This window comes from Salvelinus namaycush, chromosome 5 (genome assembly GCF_016432855.1).
Source record: "Salvelinus namaycush isolate Seneca chromosome 5, SaNama_1.0, whole genome shotgun sequence".
In the NCBI taxonomy this organism is placed as follows: domain Eukaryota; kingdom Metazoa; phylum Chordata; class Actinopteri; order Salmoniformes; family Salmonidae; genus Salvelinus; species Salvelinus namaycush.
Window position 1 is genome coordinate 41,194,928 of NC_052311.1, and position 27,549 is coordinate 41,222,476.

Here is a 27,549-nt window from a genome sequence, read left to right on the forward strand (position 1 = left end):
AAGTGTACCTATGATAAAAATTACAGACCTCTACATGCTTTTTAAGTAGGAAAACCTGCAAAATCGGCAGTATATCAAATACTTGTTCTCCCCACTGTATGTATACTTATGTATATATAATATATATATACATTTTTATTTTATTTTTTTCTCCATTGAACCTCACTGGATATAAGCCTACAGTAGGCCTATATATATCTCGCGTCAGGAACATCATTCATTAAACTTTGATGAGGGTGATAATCAAGCATTATGCCAATGACCAGCCAGAGAGCCGATAGATACTGTATCTAGGTAAAGAATCAAGAACAGTGTGGATGCTGGTATTCGAACATCTTGTCATCTTTTCAGAAGGTAGGCGACAGGGGCGACAGCGCAATGGGTGTGTCGCCAACCAACTCTGATTTGAGTGTGGTTAGTGTATGTGACATGTTTGTTTGTGTGTGTCTGTTTGCATATGTGTGTGTATATGTGTGTATAATTATATGTGTGTGTTTCCATTATGTGTGTGTACTTATGTGTGTGTTTGCAGCGGGTTTGTTTAGACTGGTCAGGATTGGAAAAGCGTGAGAGACAGAGTGAGTGGGTAGAAGCCATACTTAGGGGTTCAAAGTGAAAAGGGGAGGGACTTCTGTCGTTGCGGAGGAATGCAGAGCGAGCAGAGGAGGCCTGATGGTTAGCTGGGGATGGTGTAATTAAGGGGCGTGATTGTGAGAACCTTCTCCGGGCCCGCAAACGGGTCCTAGATAAAAGAGTCTTGGGCCTTGTACTCTGTATCTGTTACATGTGGATAATTACTTCAACACACAATCACACACTCACATGCGCACATGGTGACTCTCCGGGAGACACAGAGAAGACCAGATGCCACCACCATACCTGCGAAAGCCTAGTAGAGCGACTGCTGCTAGTTGGCTAGCCTACTGGTGGGAGGAGCTATAGGAGGATGGGCTCATTGTAATGGCTGAAATGGAATTGATGAAACAGAGTCAAACATGTGGTTTCTATATGTTTGATATGCTTGATACGTTCCATTAATTCCATTCCAGTCATTACAATTAGCCGATCCTCCTATAGGTCCTCCCACCAGCCTCCTCTAATATAGATTGGGGTTAGCCAACCAATCAGGCCACTTAGGGATTCTGAGCAGTGTCATAAATTAGACAGCTCGGGTGAGGGCTTCCTTTTAATCATGCAGCCCAGTACGTCGACCCATCGGTGCAGCTCGTGTAATTTGGGCCCCTGCCTGAAAGTGCTATTTGCAGAGTAAAAGGCTTTATGACACATCGCCCTCGCCGCACAGTGCTGTGTTTCAGCCCGGCAGGGTGGGGCGTGGGACGATAAGTGTGGCGTTGTGTTTCTCACCAAAGACATCAGTGTTGGTTAGTTAGTTTGGCAGGGGCTCGCAATGTTTTTGTTCCCCAATCCAAACTAACTTCCTAATCACAAAAAGTTCCTTCTTACCATCAATGATGCAATGTCTGATAACACTAAGCTTAGAATGAACCATATCAAACATAAGTTGGAGGCATTGGTAACACTAACTTGCTTAAAAACCTCACTAGGGTACGTGGGACGGTAGCGTCCCACCTGGCCAACATCCAGTGAAATTGCAGAGCGCCAAATTCAAAAACAGAAATACTCATTATAAAAATTAATGAAGCATACAAGTGTTATACATCGGTTTAAAGATTAACTTCTTGTTAATCCAACCACGGTGTCAGATTTCAAAAAGGCTTTACGGCGAAAGCATACCATGCGATTATCTGAGAACAGCGCCCAGCAGACAAGTCATTACAAACAGTAACCAGCCAAGTAGAGGAGTTACACAAGTCAGAAAGAGTGATAAAGTTAATCACTTACCTTTGATGATCTTCATATGGTTGCACTCACGAGACTCCCATTTACTCAATAAATGTTCATTTTGTTCGATAAGGTCCATGTTTATATCCAAAAACCTTGCGCATTTTGTTCAGTAATCCAAAGACTCAAACGCAGTCACAACAGGCAGACGAAAAATCCAAATAGTATCCGTAAAGTTAGTAGAAACGTTTCAAACGATGTTTATAATCAATCCTCAGGTTGTTTTTAGCCTAAATAATCGATAATATTTCAACCGGACAATAACGTCGTCAATATAAAAGGTAAACAAGAAAGGCCTCTCAGTCTCGCGCTTGAAAAAGCTCTGGGCCACTGCAGTGTCCACTCATTCAGAGTGCTCTTACTCACTCATTTTTCAGAATACAAGCCTGAAACAACTTCTAAAGTCTGTTGACATCTAATGGAAGCCATAGGAAGTGCAATTTGAGTCCTAAGTCAATGGATACTGTAATGGCATTCAATAGAAAACTACAACAACAAAAAAATCCTACTTCCTGGATGGATTTCTCTCAGGTTTTCGCCTGCCATATCAGTTCTGTTATACTCACAGACATTATTTTAACAGTTTTGGAAACTTTAGAGTGTTTTCTATCCAAATATACCAATTATATGCATATCCTAGCTTCTGGGCCTGGGTAGCAGGCAGTTTACTTTAGGCATGCTTTTCATCCGGAAGTGAAAATAGTGCCCCCTACCCTAGTGAAGTTAAAAAATATATTTAAAACAAAAACAAAATAGAATCACTCAAACCCATTTGTGGCTAGGACATGAGAACCAGAGGCCCAGACCTCTGTCTTGTCTCCAGATTGTTGGATGTCAGGCTAGTGATATGTTTTCCTGCCTGTGTTGAAAGCGGTCACAGTGAGGTAATGTTTCACTAACTTTGCTGTTGTTATTTCACAGTTCACACTCTTCCCCCGCTCACACTGAAAACCGAGTGTGCTGAAATACAGCACAGCCCTGGAGATATATGATTATCTAATTCACAGGACATCAACACAGAGGCTTTCTTTTGGAGGGGGGCGGTTATCCTTTCAAGAACTCCATCTCCTTCCCCAAACCCCCTTACTCTTCTATCAACTCCAGATGGTATGAGTGAATACTGTACTGTGCCGCTGCCTAGCCCAGGCCTTTGCCGAGACCTCTCCTCACTTCACTTCCCCTCCTCTCCCAGCATCGCCTCTCATCTTGTCTCCTCTTCCTCCCACAGGGTGCAGGATAGATAACTGTGAGTCCTGCTTCAGTAAAGACTTCTGCACGAAGTGCAAGGCAGGGTTTTACCTGCACAAAGGGCGCTGCTCCGAGAAGTGCCCCGAAGGCTTTGCGCCCCTGGAGGACACCATGGAGTGTGGAGGTAAAAGGGAAAAAGCAAAGACATACTGTATGTGCATCTGAAATAGCTCCCTATTCCCTATGTAGTGCATTACTGGGTTCTGGTCCAAAGTAGTGCACTATATAGGGAATAGGGTGCCTTTTTGGAGTAATTCATACTGTGTTTGAAATGTGGAAAGTCAACAATGTGGATCACATTGAGGCAGGATCTCCTAGAACTGATTGACTTTACCCAACAGTCTTTAACCTTCTAACCTCTTGTATATGTTTTTAAATGAAACAGTAGAAGGATGGAAAGGACCACACACCAAGAGGTTATGGCCATCCTAGGTTTTTCGCTATGTACTGTAGTAAACCTTGATTTGGACCCTCCATCGAGTATCCCCGGTGTTACCCTTTTAATGACTCATGTCTCTCCCCACGCAGAGGGCTGCGTGGTGGGCCAGTGGAGCGAGTGGGGGTCCTGCAACAGGAGAAACAAAACCTGCGGCTTCAAGTGGGGTCTGGAGACGCGGACGCGGCACATCGTGAAGAAGCCACCCAAGGACACGATACCCTGCCCCACCATCGCCGAGTCCAAGAGATGCAAAATGGCCATTAGGCACTGCAGGAGAGGTAAGACGTAACACCGTATTGGCAGACAGCTGTTTGGGTGGGTAGATGGATAGTGCGTGTGTGTGCGTGTGCCCGTGTGCGTGCGCTTTTGTGTGTGCGTGTGTTTGTATCATCCATCTCTATCTTTATGGTGTTTTTTGGTCTGTGGTGTGTTTGTCATGTGCAAATCTAGCCTCTCCTCAAGGATTATAGTGCTTTAGAGCAGGGGTGTCAAACTCATTCCATGGAGGGCCTAGTGTCTGCAGGTTATTTTTTTCCCTTTCAATTAAGGCCTAGACAACCAGGTAAGGGGAGTTCCTTACTAATTAGGGACCTTAATTCATCAAGTACAAGGGAGGAGCGAAAACCTGCAGACACTCGACCGTCCGTGGAATGAGTTTGACACCTGTGCTTTAGAGACTTGTATCTAGGGTATGGGGCCAGAACCCTCTCTTGGGAGAAACCATTTCCCCTTTCTGGTCTCAGAGACCCACCAGGTATGTCTGCTGCTCTAGCCAACATTAACTCTACGTGTCCCTCAAACACAAACCCACCACTTTCTGCCTTTTTTTTACCTTTTGGTTTTTAGGTGCACAGTGGCATTTTCATGCATGAAATATCAGTATTTTTCCATGGCCCGCCCCATTCAAGCTAGCTCACCAGGTTTTTCTGGGTATATTTTTTTCTCTCTCTCCCTCTCTTCAGTGGCATTCTTCAAAGTATGAACTGCAGGTTTCCTCAATGGCACTCTCTGTTTCCTCATGTCCATTTGAAAGTTATTTGTGGTACGCACAGCATGTACGTCGACCATTAAATGAGAAGTCAGATCTGGAAATATTTTTTGTGTAAATACAGCTAGGAAAATATTTTGCCTGAAAGTGTTCAGTTCTTCACAGATGATCCAAACACACCATTTTAGAGTGATGGCCTCGTTCAAGTGTGCTTATTGACAACGTGATGACAGAAAAGCTGTCCCTAACTCAAATATGTCCCTAACTCAGTCAATAGGATTTTGGTTTAGGATATATACACTTCCTTAGGCAAAACAAGGAGATATAGGAGTTATAGTGACAGAATGGCAGATTTGGTTCAAGCCTTCCTGAAAAATTATGAAATAGAACGTTGTTCAACAAAAGCAGGAAAATATCCTCCTTTCTCTCTAGGATTTTCCTCCATTTTTGGTATTGCATGTTAAATCAGAGTACCGTTTAGTGAGGTGGTGAGAGAGTAAATAAACTTGAAATAAACCATGATTGTCTCTCATATTGCAGCAATATTGAGGCAGGCAGTGCTTTCTGGCTTGGAAACTGTCCCACTGGGAAGTTTCTTGACTCTAGCTGGGCCATGTGCGTGGAACCAATGTGGAATAGACGTTGAATTAACGTCTGTGCCCAGTGAAAATGACGTGGAAACATTGAAATAATGTGGAAACAAAATTGATTCAAATACTGTGTGCCCAGTGGGGTGATTATGTGTTCCTATCCAGTCCTGTTTTTTCTTTAGGAATTTCCCCCTCTTAATTTAGCACTGCTTGCTTGACCTTTTCCAAAGTATTTTATGGTCTTCTTGAATTAAAACCTGGCATTGTTGGGCCTGTGTTACTGGCATCAATTATCTAGTCTGAGGTCAGTGATGGGGAGTTTTGTGAAAAGTCTCAATTGAATGCATAGCAAAGCTATTTTTCTGCTTGCTTGTATAAACCAAGTGTGGGGGCCTCTAACGTCGACCTCCCTTATCACTCCTGTTTTATGTTTGATACGGTCATCTATTAGTGTCTTCACCCCATTCAATGTCCACGGGAATGGTCCATGGCCTAAATTGAGTTGTGTAGGTAAAGTTGTCTGTTGTCGTCGCTGTGTGCTCTTTTTGGTTACAAGAATGGCAGAGGTGGCTTGTGTCATAAAGTTGAGTTTTAGACTTAAACGGCACTCTTAACTCCCCGACCCTCAAGCCGCTGAACCCCAAGTGGTAGTGAAAAATCCTACCCCCCAAAACTAAGCCTGTGAAACGAAAGACTGGTCCATGTCAAGCTGTTTAAATAAATACTATGTCAAATGGAAGCCATTTAAGTCGAGCGGGATAAGGGAATGCCAAGAAAGCAAAGAAGAAGAAATACTCAGGGTTCCACACAGCAGAGAGATTAATTTCAGGCAGGCAGCATGGGCCCAGTCCCAGTTCCAGACCAACTGACATTGTAAAATAATCACTTCCCATAAGTGATAATAAAGAGTAATCCAATGGGAGGAATGTCTGTATTTCCCTTTGGTGTGCAGGTGACCAGGAAGTGGTCCAAGCCGGTGGATGAAGATCAAGAGGTTCATGGAAAGGCCTCATTACGCCCGGGTTCATTATTAAATACCTCCCAGTTGACCTCTTAAATTACAACAGATTCCAGGGACTTTGGGCAGTAAGGCCCTCCAATGCTATCTAATACACCATGGCTTTGCTCCGCAATATAACAAATTACGTCTCAAGACGTAAATAGGATTATTCCCAGGCTATAACCACAAAGTATGTTTTTTCTTCTAAATATACATTTACAACAATACAACCCAACAAGAAAATAAGTCAGAGTGTGAACTAGAGTAGAATCGCGATTGACACGAAAGAAAGGATGGGTTAAAAAAATATCATTTGGACTGCATGTAATTTCTTCCCATTGAACACCAGTATTTTGGATAAGTATTGGATTAGATTGCTAACTATTAAAATGAGACAGGAAATATATATACTACCGTTCAAAAGTTTGGGGTCACTTAGAAATGTCCTTGTTTTGTAAAGAAAAGCAAAAAAAAATTGTCCATTAAAATAACATCAAATTGATCAGAAATACAGTGTTGGGTGCCAGTCTTCTTCTCCTCACCTCTTCCCTCCCTCAGGGTAAGTAGACAGACTGCTGTTCTGTTGCTTCCATCCTCTCCACCCAGGGTGGTCTGCTGAAAGGGCCATAAACATGCCTTATTAATAGCTGTTCCATTGGCCTCTGCAATGACACACTGACTTCTCTCTCGCACGCGCGCTTTCGCAGTCTCCCGCTTTCTCTCCCCTCTCTCTCCATCGCCGTCTCTTTCTGTGCACTTACTCCTCGTCTCTGGAGTCTGAACCTGCTCAATATTGAAGCTATTAGGATTCTCCCTCAGGAGATTTTCCAGCAATCCTGTCATCAGATTCACTGGTTTACAAACAGGCATGTGACAAGTACATCTCTCTCTCTCTCTCTCTCTCTCTCTCTCTCTCTCTCTCTCTCTGTCTCTCTGTCTCTCTCTCAAACTCAATATGCTTTAATGGCATGATGACAAGGTCAATGTTGCCAAAGCAAAGTGATACACAACAATAAGAATTGGGGGAAAAAACATGTTCAGAAATCTAATTCAAGAAACAAAATGGTCTATTATAGTACTTGAAGAAATTTGTACAAACAAATGTAATGTTTCTTCTTTTAGCTTGTGGCAAGCTGTGACATATTGTGCTGCAAACTCATACACATCAGACCTTTCCCCCAAAAGTATAGAGTATAAGTTTCTCTTTGTTTGATTGTTCTGTGAATGTGGACATTTAAATTTTTCATTTGGGGATGAAGGAATCTCTAACCAATATGTATTTGGGGCAGAAGATTAGAAAGTGTTCTTCAATTTCTATTTCTCCCGACCCACAGTGATGACATAGTCTCTCTGGCCAGCCATGTTTTTTTTTATGGCGTCCTGTTTCATTTGCCAGGCTATGATTACTAATTCTGTATTTAGTTGAAGATTAAATCTGCATTAGGCGGAAACAGCACAGTTGTCACGCCCTGACCTTAGAGATCCTTTTATTTCTCTATTTGGTTAGGTCAGGGTGTGATTAGGGTGGGCATTCTAGTTTTTCATTTTCTATGTTGGCCTGGTATGGTTCCCAATCAGAGGCAGCTGTCTATCGTTGTCTCTGATTGGGGATCATATTTAGGCAGCCTTTTCCCACCTGTTGTTTGTGAGATCTTGTTTGTGTTTAGTTGCCTTGTGCACTGCATTACTGCACGGTTGTTATATTTGTTGTTGTTTTGGTTGTAAGTTTCACTATTAAATATAATGTGGAACTCTACGCACGCTGCGCCTTGGTCCACTCATTTCAACAAGCGTGACAACAATGTTCACCCCACCACCGTTGTTATTGTTTTTGTTGCCAAGCTGAAGAGACGTTGCGCAGCATGGTAAAAACAATTTATGTACATATGATGCAATGATTTCAGAGGGGGGAAAAAACAGTATTTGTTGTTTGCAGTAACTTCTTTGTTATAATATTGCAAATGGGCGTGGCAGTGTCACTATTGAGGATTTCAGCTTCAAGGTTTTGCTTTGTTTGGGGTCTTTTAAATGGGTTAAGTACAGTGGCTTGCGAAAGTTTCACCCCCCTTGGCATTTTTCCTATTTTGTTGCCTTACAACCTGGAAGTAAGATGGGGGGTTGTATCATTTGATTTACACAACATGCCTACCACTTTGAAGATGCAAAATATTTTTTATTGTGAAACAAACTACAAATAAGACAAAAAAACAGAACTTGAGCGTGCATAACTATTCACCCCCCCAAAGTCAATACTTTGTAGAGACACCTTTTGCAGCAATTACAGCTGCAAGTCTCTTGGGGTATGTCTCTATAAGCTTGGCACATCTAGCCACTGGGATTTTTGCCCATTCTTCAAGGCAAAACTGCTCCAGCTCCTTCAAGTTGGATGTGTTCCGCTGGTGTACATACCACAGATTCTCAATTGGATTTAGGTCTGGGCTTTGACTAGGCCATTCCAAGACATTTAAATGTTTCCCCTAAAACCACTCGAGTGTTGCTTTAGCAGTATGCTTAGGGTCATTGTCCTGCTGGAAGGTGAACCTCCGTCCCAGTCTCAAATCTCTGGAAGACAAACAGTTTTCCTTCAAGAATTTCCCTGTATTTACCTGCCGATGAAAAACATCCCCACAACTCTGTGGAGTGTACAGCTTAAGGTGGTCCTATGGACAGATACTCCAATCTCCGCTGTGGAGCTTTGCAGCTCCTTCAGGGTTATCTTTGGTCTCTTTGTTGCTTCTCTGATTAATGCCCTCCTTGCCTGGTCTGTGAGTTTTGCTGTGCATCCCTCTCTTGGCAGGTTTGTTGTGGTGCCATATTCTTTCCATTTTTTAATAAGGGATTTAATGGTGCTCCATAGGATGCTCAAAGTTCCGGATATTTTTTTGTAACCCAAGCCTGATCTGTACTTCTCCGTAACTTAGTCCCTGACCTGTTTGGAGAGCTCCTTGGTCTTAATAGTGTCGCTTGCTTGGTGGTGCCTCTTGCTTAGTGGTGTTGCAGACTCTGGGGCCTTTGAGAACAGGTGTATATATACTGAGATCATGTGACATATCATGTGACACTTAGATTTCACACAGATGGACTTTATTTAACTAATTATGTGACTTCTGAAGGTATTTGGTTGCACCAGATCTTATTTAGGGGCTTCATAGCATTTTTTAAAAGTTTTTGAAACAAGTTATTTTTTTAATTTCACTTCAACAATTTGGACTATGCTGTGTATGTCCATTACATGAAATCCAAATAAAACTTTTGCAAGGCACTGTATTCAGTGAAGTCTCTTTCCAATGCTTGATATCATTCCATCTTTCTCTGACCTTTGACCTCACTCCGCCAATAGTCAATGTACAGTTGAAGTCGCCAAATACATTTAAACTCAGTTTTTCACAATTCCTGACATTTAATCCTAGTAAAAATGCCCTGTCTTAGGTCAGTTAGGATCACCACTTTATTTTAAGAATGTGAAATGTCAGAATAATAGTAGAGTTATTTATTTCAGCTTTTCTTTCATCACATTCTCAGTGGGTCAGAAGTTTACATACACTCAATTAGTATTTTGTAGCATTGCCTTTAAATTGTTTAACTTGGGTCAAACGTTTCTGGTAGCCTTCCACAAGCTTCCCACAATAACTCGGGTGAATTTTGGCCCATATCCTCCTGACAGAGCTAGTGTAACTGAGTCAGGTTTGTAGGCCTCCTTGCTCGCACACGCTTTTTCAGTTCTGCCCACAAATTTTCTATAAAATTGAGGTCAGGGCTTTGTGATGGCCACTCCAATACCTTGACTTTGTTGTCCTTAAGCCATTTTGCCACAACTTTAGAAGTATGCTTGGGGTCATTGTCCATTTGGAAGACCCATTTGCGACCAAGCTTTAACTTCCCGACTGATGTCTTGAGATGTTGCTTCAATATATCCACATATTTTTCCTCCCTCATGAAGCCATCTATTTTGTGAAGTGCACCAGTCCCTCCTGCAGCAGTTCTATTTTTGTTTCATCAGACCAGAGGACATTTCTCCAAAAAGTACGATCTTTGTCCCCATGTGCAGTTGCAAACCGTAGTCTGGCTTTTTTATGGCGGTTTTGTAACAGTGGCTTCTTCCTTGCTGAGTGGCCTTTCAGGTTATGTCGATATAGGACTCGTTTTACTGTGGATATAAATACTTTTGTACCTGTTTCCTCCAGCATCTTCACAAGGTCCTTTGCTGTTGTTCTGGGATTGATTTGCACTTTTCCACCAAAGTACGTCCATCTCTACTAGACAGAACGCGCCTCTTTCCTGAGCGGTATGACGGCTGTGTGGTCCCATGGTGTTTATACTTGTGTACTATTGTTTGTACAGATGAACATGGTACCTTCAGGCATTTGGAAATTGCTCTCAAGGATGAACCAGACTTGTGGAGGTCTCCAATTTTTTTTCTGAGGTCTTGGCTGATTTCTTTAGATTTTCCCATGATGTCAAGCAAAGAGGCACTGAGTTTGAAGGTAGGCCTTGAAATACATCCACAGGTACACCTCTAATTGACTCAAATTATGTCAATTAGCCTATCAGAAGCTTCTAAAGCCATGACCTCATTTTCGGGAATTTTCCAAGCTGTTTTAAGGCACAGTCAACTTAGCGTATGTAAACTTCTGACCCACTGGAATTGTGATACAGTGAAATAATCTGTCTGTAAACAATTGTTGGAAAAATTACTTGCGTCATGCACGAAGTAGATGTTCTAACCGACTTGCCAAAACTATAGTTTGTTAACAAGAAATTTGTGGAGTGGTTGAAAAACGAGTTTTAATGACTCCAAACTTAAGTGTTTGTAAACTTCCGACTTCAACTGTATGTGTTCTTATTATTCACTTCCAGCTGTCTAAATTCTGCTCTTGGGGCCTCTCTCTCTCTCTCTGGAGTCTGAGGCTGCTCAGTATTGACGCCATTAGGATTCTCCCTCAGGAGATTTCACCTCAATCATAAAAATATATAAACACTAATCCTGTCATCAGACTCTTGTTTACGAACAGGGATGTAACAAGTATATCTCTCCATATCCATCTCTCTCTCGCTCTCTCTCGCTCTCTATTTCTCTCTCTCTCTCTCTCTCTACCTCTCTCTTTCACCCACTCTCTACCTCTCTCTCTCTCTCTCTTACACTGTAACTTCCTCTTTCTGCTTAAATTCATTGCAGTCAGCCCCACCCTCCCTTTTCTCCTAACCTCCAAGTGATGGGTTATTCCATTTTAATAGTATTAGATGTTGTGTAAACAACTTTAAATGTGTACGCTCTCTGTAGTTTTTGGATTTAGGCTGAGTAGTAAGGTCTTACACAAACACGACATTGAAACTCATTGGCTAATTTTCCTACTGCTCTGCAAATCCGCTTTCAGATTCACAGACGGCGCCGAAGTCACTAGTTGTCATTGACAAGCGTGACATTTGTGTAACTCTTGTTTGCATTTTCTGTGTAAATCGGCAAAATAAATATTAGTCAGCCCAGAGTGGATCATTTCTAGCCACACAAAGACGGAGAGACGAGCAAGACTCCCAGGCACCATGGCGACAGGGTGGAGAGGGAGAGTGTAAGGCAGACTGTTAGAGAAAGAGAGACCCCATAATGATTATCTATGGTCATTGGATTAGGTACCTGTGCTGGAAGAGGAGAGGAGCAGAAGTAGTAGGCCAGTGTGGTGGGGGATAATGATCTCCCCTGTGTGTAAGAGGAGAAACCTTCTCTGCTGTAGAGCTCAACTGAGGCCAAGCCCTCCATCGCACTATCATCAATCACACACTTAGCTAAACTTTTCAGAACAGGCCCGAGCACTTGCCTTGGCCAGGCAGCAAATGCTTCTCGTTGGAAAACCACGTGTGGGTGTGTGTCCGTGTCTGTACAAGTGTGCAATGCATACTGCATGTGTACTGTACATTTGTTTTCCGTAGAGAAATCATCACATCCTATGAAAAAAGTTGAAAGTATTGGTAACTTGTTATACAGTATTAGTAGTATTTCAGTGTCTGTATAAAGTAACATGGCTAGATGAAAGCTAGAAGGCCTGTGAGGTCTTCATCAGCTGTTAAAGAGCTATGGAATCTGACAGAGTGATAGGCAGTAGCTTGGTGCTCAGCAGCCACCTCAGTGTGTCCACAGGTTCTGTCTAACCCGGTGTGGTTGTGAAATAAACACACAGGGCTGTGGACCAGGTTCTGTCTAACTCTTAGTGTGGGTCTTATAGATTTTGTCTACCACAGTGTTGTTCTGCAGTGTGGTTCTGTAGGGAACACGCAGCTCTGTGGACCTCCTGGCCGTCTCCGTCTGGGAACCATGTGTGGCGGTCGGTTTGGTCCTCCTGTAAAACGATGCACTGAGAAGTGTGACTGCCCCAAATCCGTTTGGGAGGAAGCGCGGCCGCCTGTCTGTAACACACACCGTCCGTGACACCAACAAGCTCAAGCTAGGATTCGCTCGATTTGTGTGTGTGTGTGTGTGTCGAATCAAATCAAAGTTTATTTGTCACATGACAGAATACAACAGGTGTAAGCCATACAGTGAAAAGCTTACATACAAGTTCTTACTTACAAGCTCTAGTGTGTGTGTGTGTGTGTATGTGTACTGTGTCACACAGAATTTGCCTGTTTACGGTCAGAAAGCCAAGAGATTTAGGTACTAGTAAAGGCTATCCGCTGATCGCATCTGATTCTGGCCCGTATTTGTTGGTTTGGAAAACCAATATCCCCCAACTAATTTCTGGATGTTTGTGTGCCTGTCAGACATTCCCCGCTCCCTCTCCTGCCATCATCATGCCAGTTTGCGGAACACAGGCTGACAGACTTTCACTGAAGAGCTAACTCCTCTCTTATGGAGTGCGCTCCTTTTCCTCCACAGAGAAGTTCATGGGACAGGCCTCGTCCAAACCAAACAGCAAGTGCTCTGCCTCTGCCACCACACGCAACCAAACCTCTTAACTGCTCTCAGGAAAGAAAAATAATGATTTGTAGATGATGATTCCTGAGTCCTGATGATTCCGTGGCAGATCCGGAATGGGGCCGATGATTAACAGAGGATCTCCGGCCCGGGTAATATCGCGGAAAATCCAGATAAATGTATTTCCCGCCAGCGGGAGTGGGCCGCCAAGTGCTTTCCCGGGGCAGACAGAGAGCACTAATTGGGTGCTGGCCTGTCAGAGTGATTATGCGTGCCCCGCAGTCCATCCTGTTGTGACTGCGAGAGCCACGGCCTAATCTTCATTTAATTAGCCCGCTCGGCACGGCCGACACGGTAGCTACGAAGTGGGGCCTTCAGGAGTGCCGCGCCCTGATGCTTCCCGCCTCGCCCTCTCCTCGCGGACACAGGGCAGCTCTGTCCACCTCTGACATCTACCATTCACCGCTGTTCTTCAGAGCTGGTGACATGTAATGTATCTGAAATGATTCATTAAGGCTATTCATTAAGATGTGATGAGTCAGGATATTCAGGAACAGGTAGCTCTCGATGATAATGAGGATGTCGTTGAGCGTCGTGTGACATTAATTTTACCTCTGAGCTTGAGATTTGGAATATATTAGAATGGCGAGGTAGAGAGGTTAGAGAGCGTTTACTGCTGTGTTTCTGAGACTCAGATAGAGGATCACAGGTCAGAAGGAAAGACATCAACCTGTCATTGGATTGGCCGGGACCTCTGCAGCCCTGGGCCAATGGCAGTTATAGCCAACGCTGCGGTCGTACTCACAAATGAACACAGAAGTTCTGCTTCAGTCATCCTCAGTCCCCACTAGTCGGTGCCATAGATCATTCCTTTTCCTATAAGCACTTATTATACTATTCGTTGCATCTCCTAACCCGGATGGAAATGGATTATCCAAGCGCATGTCTGGACAGCCAATCAACACTTGATTTATACTGATTTATTCTGACGGTTCCCTGACCAAACTTTGGGTTTATTTTTCTGCCTCTCGAGCATTTTCGCAGTGTTAAATCTTCCACAGGAGGAGAAAGTCATTACCAGTAGTCTCCGGTCCTTCTCTGCCCGTGGTTGCGTTCCTCAAAGGAGGCTTCGGAGGAGGGAGTCTCTGATTAACTCCCCACAAAGTGCCCTGCTCCCTGACCAAAATAAATATGGCCACTGTCATTTTGTCAGCAACTGTCTTCGGAGAGCAATATTTGAAACACCCCATGATCCTTGCTGGCTTTTATATGGAGAATCCATCGTCATACCACAGGCATGAGCCATAAACATGTGGAGGCCTTTCAAAGACCAGGGGGGGTGGAGGAGAAGGGAGGAGGAGGAGGGGGTGCATTAGTGCTCACTGGGGCTCCATACTCCACGTTATTGTCATCTGGTCGGTTCCAAGCAGGAAGAACGAGGGGGGGGGGGTGAGGCTTTTTTTCTCCCACTCTTTGGCCCGACAAACTAGTCGTTTTACCGAACGGCCTCTCTAGGCGCATGTAGTCACATTACAACATGGAAACCCCAGGCATTTTTTTCCCCCCATTCATTTTAACGGCGTTGACCATATTAATTATTGCTTGATTTTCTGCCATAAGGTCGATAACGTTTAGGGACGTGTTAACATGAAATCTGATACGTTATATGATGAAACATCCATGGAACAACGGACTATTAAATGGGTTTAATCAAGATGGTTTGTATGTCACGAAGTAGCCTGACTAGGTGTCTTGATTTGTTTGTGACAGTGTGTATGTAAGCAAGTATGTGTGTCTGTCCATGACGGTGTGCATGGAGCGATGACACACTGTTCAGGAAAGCCTCCCTGTCTGAGGTTCTGGCTGGGAGGAAATGAGGCGGCATACGCCCAAACAGCGACAGCCCCATCAAAAACAGACGTACACAAACAAACAAAGTGGCAGCAGACTGGAGGGGGAGCAGAGCAGAAGGAAAACGTTTCAAGTCCCCATCAACATGTTTCACAAATGGGAGAAATGTACTGTCACAGTGTGATGTTGTCCACGACATCGTTAGGGTTTGTTAAGCCAGGTTCTCTGCTGAGGGTTCATTGGAGGTTTTAGGGCATTGGTGGTTTGTCAGTGGTTTCTGTATCTAGAGCTGAGACCTGAGGCAGTCTTAGGTGCTTCAACAGACTCACATTGAGTTGATGAGTTCAAATGTAAGTAACCTTCTCCATGGCTCCTGTGAAAGGCCCCAGTGTGGCCCCTGCCCGGGATGCATCTCTGCCTGCCAGACCTCCAGTTCTCTGACTGTGGCCCGCACACGCTTTCATCGCCACATACAGACCACACATAGCATACCAACACACACACACGTATTAACAAACACACATACACACACACACACACACACACACACACACACACACACACACAAACACACACACTTGCCTACGTACAGAAAAGTAGCTTATGTTTATCTACTCTACTCTTCCCTTGTCTTCTCTTTCTCTCTCTTACTCAAACATACACACATCTTTCAGACATGCAAGCACTATATGACAATGACAATCGGAATGACAGACAATGTGCAGTGCACACAACACAGGAGAACATTTTAGCGTGGTGGTAGTGGCGCACATTTTCGAGGGGAACATCGGCGTGCCCGCGTCCGCCCCCTTGAGTGTGCTGGCTGTAAGGAGAAGGGAAGGGGGCCGGCTAGGAACATCTGGTGCACAGTTGCACCGGCTCAGCCACCAGAAGCCCCTCTACCTCCCCCCTCCCACTCTCTCTCCTCTTTCTCTTACTCCCCCCCCCCCCCCCCCCCCCTCTTTCTCTCTTCCCCCCCGCTCCTTCTCTCCATCCATCTCTGGCGGGCCTGGTCTTTATAGAGACATCACAGCTTTTAATTAGAGCCTGACGATTCACAGAGAGAGGCTGCGGCTTTTGACCCACTCATGTCCAGGAGCTTGGACCCAGGGAACAGACACACAGACACAACAAAGCAACAAGTACAGGCCTGCCAGCTGCTTCTCAGTGTGGGTGGGTGTGTGTGTGTGTGTGCGCGAGCGAGCATACGTGCGTGTGTGTGTGTCAGTGTTTGTGAACACAGACAAATACAGGGAAGGAGAAGCAGAGCACTTAAGTAGAAGCCGGCTCATAAAGGTTGTACTCAACTCAACACACCAAAGCAATACGCCATGGGCTCTGAGGAGACAGCAACCGACTGTCTGTAACTGTAATACGTGTTTTATTACACGGCTGAGGTGAGGGGATGGCTGCCGTTTACAGGCTCCTAACCAATTGTGCTATTTTGTGTGTTATTTTGTACATAATGTTTCTGCCACCGTCTCCTTTGACCGAAAAAAGCTTACCAGTGCCCCCTGTATATAGCCTCATTATTGTTATTTCATTGAGCTACTTTTTTTACTTTAGTTTATTTAGTCAATATTTTCTTATCTCTTATTTTCTTAAAACTGGATTGCTGGTTAAGGGCTTGTAAGTAAGCATTTCACGGTAAGGTCTACACCTGTTGTACTCGGTGCATGTGACAAATAACATTTTAAAATGATTTGAAATGTGATTGTGTATATACAAAAGGGAAAAACTTGAGAAACCATAGAGTCTTCCATGGCTCATCCAACCTCTCAGACTTCTATGTGAATTACTCCAAAGGGAGTTTGACCAATCCCAGGGGCCCTATCGTTGATGTTTAAAATCCCCTGTAAAGTGCACCTAGTTTGCTTCGTTGGTGGCAGACTTTGGGATCATAACCCCCACCCCAATAGGCCTTGAGGCTGAGTATTGCGGTTGAATGGGACCACGAGTCACTCTATGAGCATCATACAAGTCTCCTTACCGTCATACCTCTCTGGAAGGATGTTGGTGCCTGAAATACACAACTCTCTCTCTTATTCGAGGTGAGACCCTGAAACGGCCATCGGAATGGAAATTTCACTGTAATCAAAAGGAGGCCAAAGAACAAACCCATCAAATGTTTTCCCTATGTTAAGACGTCAGGAAATCCCCCTGTTTGTCTTTGAGTGAGTGGAGGGGTATTGGGAGTATTATTGACAGACAGGGAGATGGCTGGCGCCTGGGTAGGAGAGGAGAAGAGACTACAACAGGAGCCTATAGCTGGATGATACAGGATCTGTAAGAGCTGTCAGCTTCAGTCAGCTGTCTGCTTGACTGGCGCTTGACAGGCTTCTGATGGAGCTCGGGCCTTAGTGAGGATCAGGGACTACTGAGAATGGACTGCTCTGGGTCTCTAATGAAAACACACACACAACAGGAGCTCTGCTAGGACATCAAACAGACTGAGACTTCAAGGCTCAAAATAGACTTTGTCTAGTCGAAAATACAACATTTTACAAAATGGTTTGTAGTGTTTTCAGTCTTTGTAAGTGCATTGTTGAAGGAGATGGGGTGAAAACCGTCCAGACTTATGCAAACACAAAAACAAAGTTATATCCTATAGTCCCTTGTCATCCGCTATAGCACGGGGATTGTGCTGTGATCCCCACAGCCCCTCTTTCTGGTTTAGTGTCTAAGCCCGTCTGACTTAGCTTGGCTCCTTCTTCGTTAGGGCCTAGTTCCTCTTTACGGGACAGTTGTGCTCTGTGTCCAGACACGGGGGGGGATTTCCTCCCCTCCCCTCCGTTTTCCCAGAGGAGAAGAGGATGAAGTGGAGGATAGTGGGATGAAGGGACATGGTGGAGAAATTAGGTATAAAGCAGTGAATCATGCTGGACAATTTCCTCTTAGATTCCCCCCCCAGGCCCCAGGGGGAAGTTGTGGTGTGTGTGTATGTGGTGGGGGGAGGGGGGTAGACCAGAGGGGCTGTTGTAGGCCAGGGAGCCAGGGAGAGGAGAGCACACACACATGCCCCAGACAGACAGGCTGTGTGTGGCAGACTCTGGGTCGCCCGTTATGCCCCCTTGGCGTCCTCACAATGCAGACATGATGTTCTTTATGTATGTATAATGCACTGTTGACACAGCCTTGTTATTTCAGTGTATGTGAGCCCCTCTGTCTGGAAGAGGATACACTCCATCATGTGTGGGTGTGTGGGTGCGTGCGTGCGTGCGTGCATGCTTGTGTGTGTATGCACCCTAATGCATACATACTCAGCGGGGCTCATGATAGTGTGAGTACAGTATATATTACACAATTTGTGTGTGCGCGTATTAGGAAGGGTCTTCCAGACGGCACCGTGAGCGTTAGCAGAAGAACCCTCCTCCTTGTGGCCCCACAAAAGGGTCCAGAGATCCAGAGAACCTCCCACCACCCAGAACACGTATTGCCTGCCCCCTACCTGCTCTGCTCCCCACCTTGGGCCCCGGCCCCAGGCCCACTCAACACCCCCAGCAGGAAATGCATCTTCACCATCCTGAAATGAAAAACAAATGCTCCATCCAACAGTTTGTTTAATCCTTAGTGTGAGGAGGTCACCTCCATGGCAGGACTACGTATGTTTTGTCTCTGGGTGCTAGCGAGCGTGCTTTTAAATGTGTACAGTTAAGACTGGGTAGGTGGGGTTTTACGAAGGGACAGAATTGGGGTGCTCTGGAGTGGGAGTTCTTCACTCTCTTTAGTTAAAGGGTGCCAAGGCTGGTTTTAAAAGGCAAAGGCAGAGTGTGTAAAAGTGCACTGCCAAGTCCTGTTTTTATGAGCTTTTACTGTTTAATGGCATGGCGTAAGATAATGAATCGCAGAGGCAATCAATGTGCTTCTACTCCAAACAAAGGGAGAGTCAAGAATGCGACCAAGTCGGCACCATGTTTCCCTGTTTAAAATGGTTCATTTGATTAGGGAATTACCCTGCATCTATCAATTGATATGTAAACTGTGCGATGGAATGAAGATCGATGATTCTGTTTCTACCCCCCCTAAGGCACCTTTCTAAGGCATGCAGGAAATATTGACAGAAAATTGATTCAATGAAATGAATGAGTGCGATCAAATAATTTATTGTGATCTGAAAATGGAAGACACCCCGCAATGAAAGCATGAGAATGAGAGCCCCACTCTCTCCTCTGCTATGTGACTGAAGTGGAACGTAATTGACATCTGCCCTATTATTCCAGCCAGGATGATAAATGTGTAATATTCCACCCATAGTCCCCTTGAATGTTTAATTGGACCCCCGGTCTCCTTTTTCACCACCCCCTGGTTTGCTACAGCTATCCACAGCTTGCTAACACTCAGACACACACCTACACACACCCGTTCGCACCAGCACACACACTAGCAGAGCCTCACACATGCACGCGCACATACACACACACAGGCACGCAAGCAAGCATGTACACAGGCGCACATGCACGCTCAACCACTGACACACACACACACACACATAACGACAGAGCTTTTTTATTTTGCTCGTCAGAAATGAAACAACATTTAGCCATTCGTTAGAGTTAACTAAAGCTAATTATTCCTCCTTTTCTGATGGTTCCGCGGGGTAGCAGCTCCATGTATTTAGGCCCAGATGTGTGTGTGTGAGTCAGTCGGGGGAAGATGATGTTGTGCAGCTCTCTCTTGAGTTTCGGGTGTATCAGACACAGCGGACTAGTCATCACGCCTGCGCTCTGCGTGGCCCTCTGACGTTGCCATAGTGACACCATCCGTAAAGTAGAGCCAGAGGTGGTGAGCAAGCGCCAATTTTAACCCGGAGAGGGGTACCATTTCAGGGGAGCACAGTTGTGAGTGACTCTGCAGAAGTTTTGTTTTGATTTCCAAAATTGGGGCCTGGTCTGCCGGCTTGCCTATGTTAAGGTTGTTAGCGATGTGGTGTTGGCGATTAGCCACGTATTTGCAGGTAGCTCTCTCATTAGCAAAGTCTCTAAGTATGCATCCTCAGTGTTGACAGATCAGAAACTGACCGAGCGTTGACTGGAAGTTTACTGAATGGTTTCATCATCAGACAGTGCGATGCCCTCAACACTGGACCATTCCTGGATACCGGACCATTCCTGGATAGCGATCCTGGGGAACGTTCCATTGTCTTTGTCACAGTCATTCAGCAGCTCGACGGTGGAAAAAAATCCAACTCCATATTAACCATCGGGCAGATTAATCACTGTGTCAGTCATGCATTATTTTCCGGGGCTTCTCCCTGCTAAAGACGCTCATCTCCAAGTTGGGTTTTCGATCTGACTTATTGTCAGTGAAATGGAGCTTCAAAGGCGGGACCGGTGGACTAACCTGCTGCTTAATCTCCCGACAGAGCCTCCGCCGCATAGATGAGAAAATAATGACCCACCTAATCCCAACATTAGCTTTTTAAATCGGAATGCATGTGTTTTAAATCATCCCTGCTAAGCAGGATGGGTGATTGTAAGCAGAGCACTGGGGGAAAGAGAATGAGAAAGAGAAGAGAAAGTACGATTCAGAGTAATCTTGTTAGACTAAATGACGCTGTGCAGATAGGCTCTTGTCATCCGGTTGGCAAGATGGACTTGTTCTCATAAAAGATTATCCTCTCTGGACAAAGAGGGTGTTTTTTTCTTTCTCTTTTTCGCCGGCACATCTCTATCTTTCCCAATTCCCAACTATTTCCCCTTTTTTCCAAATTTCCCTCCATCTTTGTCTCTCTCCCTCTCCCCCTCTCTCTCGCCCTCTTTCCTACCTCTCTCTCTCATACACTGTCACTCAAAAGCCCCCGCTACTTTTCTTCATTATCATCCTCCTCCTCTTCCCCCTCTTCTCTATTACTCACTCTCTAAACTCTCTGTCACTTTTAGATCATATCTTTTCATGTGAACATCTGTAGACCTTGGCTCACCACATGTCCTTACCATTTTACATGTACTCAATGGACAGTGTGGGTATCTTCTTCCAGACAGAAGAGCTTGTCGGTGCGAGTGAGAGGAGCTGGCTACAGATACGTTCCCCTTCACGGCATTATAAATGTATGTGTGAGGAGGCCTTTAATGGCTGCTAATCCAATTTCTGCCACTGAAATCAAATCTCGCTGGCGCCAGTAGTCCCCTCCTACCCTCACAAATAATGGCTTTCGCTTTGGCATGTTTATGAAGCAAAGTTCCAGCTTTTCCGTACTAAATCCACCAGAATCTTCTTCGGAATTGTTTTTGATCCCCTACCCTCAACCCCCTTCTCCTAAGAAACATATTAATTGATGGTCTCGGGATGATGGCGGCGTTTACTGGCGGGATGAGGTAACAAAAGGAGTGGAGAGGGTTCACTTCAAGAGGAGGAACACATTTACCGTTCGTCTTAATGCCTTCTCGAGGTTGGTGCCATCGATTTCCTCCAACCGCAAGCGGAGCAGATAAGGTTAGGCCTTCGATTGGTGCACTGCCTGCTGGAGCCCGAGCACTGGGTGGATGAAGTCACTTGGCCGTGCTGCCAGTCAGTCAGTACACACACACACACACACACACAGTGGTCATGGCCTCAGCGATTATAGATTTGCATGCAGGTACACACTTCCACAGTGGCAGCCACCAGGTCTGTATTTCGAAATAATCATCCCTTTTCTTTTCTCTCTCTATCGAGGTCTGTTTTTGTCAATGTCCTCATTGAACTGAGCCCATTCTTGGCAGCGTGAAGAACATGAACCTAATGATGGAAAAATAGAACGTTATTTATTACATAATTCAAACACTCACTCATCGTAAGGAATACATTTTCTCCGGTTTATTCGGTTCTCGAAAAACAAAGATATTCGATTAGGAGATAGGTGAAGGGAGTTTTGGCTCCGTCTTTCACCCCTGTGTAAAATGCTATTCAATTAGACAAGTTGAATGGACCGCAACAGAGTGCCATGGGCATATCTCCTGAGAGATAGCATAGTGTTATTGTTACTATACAACAGGCCTACAGAACAGCATTCCTGTTGGGATATCTGGCTATGTCTCAACCACCATCAGAGATAGAAAGAGAGAGATGTAAATGAGGGAGAGGGAAAGAGAGAGATGTGAAAGCGAAATGGTAAGTGATGGATCTCAACCGGACTTGTCTTGGAATGTCCCAGTCAGCAGAGGTCAGGGTGGAACTCCCACCCCAGTGCATGTAGGGAAGTCTAATCTGCCTCTCCCAGGTGCTTTGGCAGCTGATAAGATTGTATGTGACATTAGAAGGTCCGAGACACATTTCTCAAAGACCTTGAGCTGATATAGAAGAGTGTACACACCCAGGCACACATGTACATAGCCTAGTCTTAGACAAACACCCAGATACAATACAGGCTTGGAGCGCACTCCAGAGCTTTCTTCAGGTAGCAAGAACTTTACCAGAACTAGACCTGGCTCATGCAGTGAGACCAAGATTGGGCTTACTCACACACAGGCACAAATACTAATGTACACACACACACACTATGTCTATAATACACATACAGTGATAATGTATCAAAACTACAAAACATTTTGATTTGCCTATAATGTTTTGTTTGTTTGTTAAATTTACTCTATGAACCCGTCCACATACAAAGCTTTAGTTGGCAGATTTTATCTACAAAAAAAACATTATACAATTAAGGATTGCAGAAGTGATGTGACATGTGGCCAAAACTGAAAAGAAAATGGGGGAAAAAATAGTAAAAGTATTTTCTGAAATGAAAGCCATTCTTCAATTTTGGCAGTAAGTTTAAATTCTGGGTCAGCGTGGGGTAAAACAAAAATAGCTCAAATTATTTGAAGATTTCTGTTCCTTCCAAGACAAATGATCTGTACTCGCTCTAAGATTTATGAATTTGTTCCTTGTTTGGAAAGTAATTGAGTTCACTTCTTAATCATTTATTTCCTAGTAAATAAAAAATAATAATTCTAGGAACTCTGGCTTGCATAATCATCTAAAGTGTTTACATTGGTTGTAAATATACCATCATAAAAGCGTTGTGTATTCACTCTGTGTTACGCCCTGGTAAATGCTAAATGTGAAAGAGACAGACCCTGATATGATGTGCCATCTCATAAGCCTTATATCAGATGCAGAGGGGGGAAGATCTATGTTCTCTTGGTATTGGTTGCCCTCTAGCTGTCAGCCTGGAGAACTCTGGTTATGAAATAGAACCCAGCGTAGTCCATGCTTTCATGGACACAGTGGTCAAACAGAAACAGAAACAGAAAAGTTCATCAGCTCACTTGGACAGCTCTGATGACATTCCGTTTTTACAGTTCACATTGTCCTGGAATAAATGAGATATTTTGAGATATAAGAAGCATATTAATGACGTGAGGCAGACAGACCTCAGACCTGGGACAAATACATAATATGTCAAGGTATGAGGGGTTGAGCGTTATGCATGCACTACAGTCATAACCATACTGTAACTCACATACTGTAACTCACCCAAAGAATCGAAAGAGACATTTACGAAACAAGCATAGCAAATTTGCTGTAAATGTTTTTCAATTGGAGGTCACGGAAAGTTTAGAGCAAGATGTATGTTTTCCCCATGAGGTGTGATTTTAAACTCTTTATGCTCTGAAGAGGGGATTTCTTTCAATAAGATATTGCGCGTCGGCAGTGTCATTTTTCACCCTCGGAATGGCCGATGTGACCAAAAATAGCTAGCTAGATTGAATTGATTGCAGGAAATGGCTCTGAAATGTGGAAGTGAAATTGTTTGATATTTGTGCAACTGTAACATTACTCTCGTTAAAAGAGCGAAAACAGATACTTTTTAATAATTTTATATGTCCCCATTTCTTGGAAATAATATTAAAAATATATATTTTACAGTGTGGTGCTGAGATATTCAATTGAACCAGACTTTTTTTGGGGTGGCTTTAAATGGCTGGCCAGGCCATATGAGAAGGTAATTAGAGGTAATTCTGCCACATATTACACACTTTAGCCTTATTATCCTTAGTGAAATGGCATGAACAAGTGCAATAATAGGACACGGAGCCAGGTTTTGCAAACCTACCGTTGAGACACCCATTTATGTAGCATTTTTCAGTATTTTCCCCCCTCGGCGAACCATAGCATGCCTTGTTTCTTGCTGTGCCAAATCAGGATCCAGATAGCATCTCATCATCCAAGCCTGACTCTAGTTTTCCCCCCATCAGATGTTATTTTCCTTCAGATCACTTACCTACTCAAAACCAGCAGAGCTATGCCACTGGGCAGAGGGGTTGGCAGCAGGATTGTGCCCCCACCACCACCACACGAAGCCAACCGTTATTCACACACATACACACACCTCGTTATATTATTTGTGTCTTTTGGCAGCCAAACTGCTGCCTTTTGGTTCAGTAGCCTCTGTCATAGGGAACCATGGGTACCGAGGTACCGCCGCACACTGTTCCATTAGCACAGATTCCCAACATGCTTTGCCCACACCAGTGACACCAATGACACCTGGGATACATTAAGATACATTAATCCTGGGCTTGTGAACAAGGACCTTTCCAGTTTGGAAAGAGTGTTATGCAATTTCCCCAAAGAGAGAGAGAGGTGATGGGGCTGAATAAAGATATATACCAAGATATATGGTATATATACATTAGCTGGTTTTTAGAGACACCAAAGGGATGGAATAAAGGTTTTTACTGTGTTCCTTTTTTACATTGATGCACTGCTCTTCTAATAGGCTCTCTTTTCCTTCTTGTCTTTCTGCTTCAGGAGGATCAGGGAAGCACCGACCCAAAGAACCAAAGAAGTCCAACAAGCAGAGGCTCCGGTTCCAGGCCCAGAACCAGCATAGTGACCACCTGGCCTCCATGAGCTCCAGCCAGTAGAGGACTGAGTCCCCCCCACCCCCCACACCCCTTGGAACCTAAACAACACAAAGCTGCTAGCTGCTGCTCCACAAACCTCCACCCTCCACTCCTCACCCCTCAGCCCCACCCCAGCACACAGTCACTCTACACCATATTAATGACCCTACACATGTCTATGGTTGTAGTAAAGTACACATATGCCCTCTGTCCCTGTCTCTCTCTGTCTTCTGCTGCTTCCCTCGTACCGCATCGTAGTGTACCGCTGACAGATCAGCCAATCGCCCCCCCCCCCCCCCCCCCCCCCTTTGCCCCCACTGTGACATCATAGAACTCATAGAAACACTCGTTCCCTATGCTCACACGTCATGTACGTCTGGGGAGAACAAACCAACGAGGGGAGACCGACACACACCGACTGACAGACTGAGGACGCGGAAGAGCAGGAGAATGAGGAATGAGATGGATGTTGATAATAGTGACGACGGTCCAGCAATGGGGGGGCAATGGAAGACGTCAAGACGATGATTCTGACGGAGCGAGGAAGAACGTGCGAAGAGATAGAATGAGAGGATGATCAAGAGAAGAGGAGAGATTTGGCAGAAGCAACAAGGGTGACGGCTATTAAGTGACATCTTGAAATAATTGAGACTTTTCTGTATCTATTTCAAAGCAAACTCTTATTTTCCCCCATTGGAGGCGGAGTGTTCCATGTATGGCCTTTTTGTTCATTGTGTACATTTTTTGAGAGTCATGTTAAGAAATACCATGCGTAGTTGAAATGTATTTTATTCTCAGCACAAAATGTTTACGTCCAGAACCGCTTCAATGCTCTAACTGTATGGTGTGGATAAAGACATGTTAGTTGTTCGACTTAGCATGGCAACAAACTCACGTGTACATGGTTGATGAGTTTATCTAATTATAAAACCTATTACTGTATTTTCGGTATTGACTCCTTCAGCGTTCTAAATGTTTCAGAGAAAAGGATGTAATACCTAGCTACAGATTCAAAAAGATTGAAAACGAAATAATAAAACATAGCCAACACATAGCTATTACATTTATATGGTATATATATGATTTATTTATTGATTCTATTTTGTACTTTTGTGTTCGGTGACAATTTTGTCTCGTACTGTTACTCCTCTGTGCTGAAATATTATTTGAATCCCACAATACAGATATCTTTAAAAGAGCCTCTTGTTTGTGTCTGGTCATGCGAAACAGTTTGAGTGTTCATTTGAGCTCATCGACTGATTTCAATGTTTCAAAAACGACAAAATAAAAGTGCGTACTTTGTTTGACATTCTCTAGGTTTGGTATTCAGGATTCGACAAATATATGGTCACGTGTTTGATTAAAATACATTTCATGTGACTGTTGATGTAGCTTTTCAGTCTTACGGTTCATGAACAGCTAGCTTTAGCTTGTCCCTCCCGCATTAGTATATAATTATGTAATTTGAAAAACATTTGTGACATCAATCATGCAATGTGCACTGCATGACACAAGCTGCCTTCGAGCCAGGGAGATTCGATATGGTCAATTGACCGTGACAGCATGACGTCACTGTGAACGGCCTTTAAGCCGTCTTGACTTGACGTGTCCTCACGGATGGTGCAATGCCACATTGTGATGTCGCCACCGTATCATTAATTTCCACCCTCATTATCTTACACATGATTTGGCAATGCAACTGCCTACTGTGCTTCCTTCACACACACACACACACACACACACACACACACACACACACACACACACACGTGAGCATGCACATATACACACACACCCATTCACCCGCTCCTTATTTGAGCACACATCAGATCATTCATTTTCAGGGTTTCAAAACATCAAATAAATAAGTATAAAAATCCAAAATGTGCTGGCTTGCCAAGAAAGGTTTAACGCCAGTCATGGCTAATTAACCTAGTGATGCATACTGTATAATCATTGCCCCTTAAAAAATGTGAGGCCGTATCTGCCAGACAGCTTATGGACACACAGTAGCGAATGAAACAACGTTGTGTCCTATATCATCCTGGGAGACACCGACCGCAGGCTTCCTGTTCCCAGTAGTCCTCTGAAGTCACACATGATTTTTCCAGAGAGAAAGAGGCGACGGTGTTGATGCTCATATAACCCATAATACCCGGTTCGCCCATGTTGCCTTCTCTGAAAAGGAGTGAAACAAACCTCTTACAGTGAAACAGTAGCCTCAGCTAGGAATGGCGAAGGCCTCGACATACAGTAAGGTCTTTCACAGGTGTTGGAAAGGAGCACGGAGAAGGATGCTTGACATACTCTTCATTTTTACAGCTTAACACTTCCCTTAACCTTTCCCCTTGAAATGTACCGGTACTCATTGTCATAAAAGGGGAATATCATCTTTGATGCGCCTTATAGAAATTAGAGATATCCATAAAGCCTAGAGTGCAGAACAGTGAGTCAATGGAAATGTTAAAGTAATACTAAGTGTTTTAAAAGACATCTGCTGCTGGTTAAAAGTTAATGAACGATTTACAGATGTCATCCCCAGGGCCAGACTGTCACTGCTTCAGACTGGGAATTAACTGCACTGAAGTGGATTCATTAAGGAGAAGACCACCAACACCACTGACACACTACACAATGTCTAGTGGGGGCAAACCAAGTGCACACTGGAGAATCCCCACAATACATCATTCTAAATGTCTTGTTTCCCTTACCTTTCCGCTTCCAATTATTCCTCTGTCTGTCATCCATTCTGGGTGTATTTGTGTCGTCGGTGAGAAACTGCATTCAGGGTTTCTTTAATGTTGGTTCGTGCATCAACGTTCACCCAGACATCAGAAGG

At 44.2% G+C, this 27,549-nt stretch overlaps 1 protein-coding gene across 2 annotated transcripts in view; it reads left to right on the forward strand.

Moving 5' to 3' along the window:
* The window catches only part of LOC120047540 (R-spondin-2-like), a 71,932-nt gene extending 47,201 nt beyond the window's left edge, over nucleotides 1-24,731 (forward strand). Inside the window, exons 3-5 of one of the 2 annotated variants that reach the window (XM_038993068.1) lie at nucleotides 3,092-3,235; nucleotides 3,640-3,828; nucleotides 24,616-24,731. In XM_038993068.1, the coding sequence (XP_038848996.1) occupies nucleotides 3,092-3,235; nucleotides 3,640-3,828; nucleotides 24,616-24,731 (449 nt within the window). The remainder of the gene's footprint in view (nucleotides 1-3,091; nucleotides 3,236-3,639; nucleotides 3,829-24,615) is intronic. The other variant, XM_038993069.1, reaches the window with a different exon arrangement.
* The last annotated feature ends 2,818 nt before the right edge of the window (nucleotides 24,732-27,549 follow it).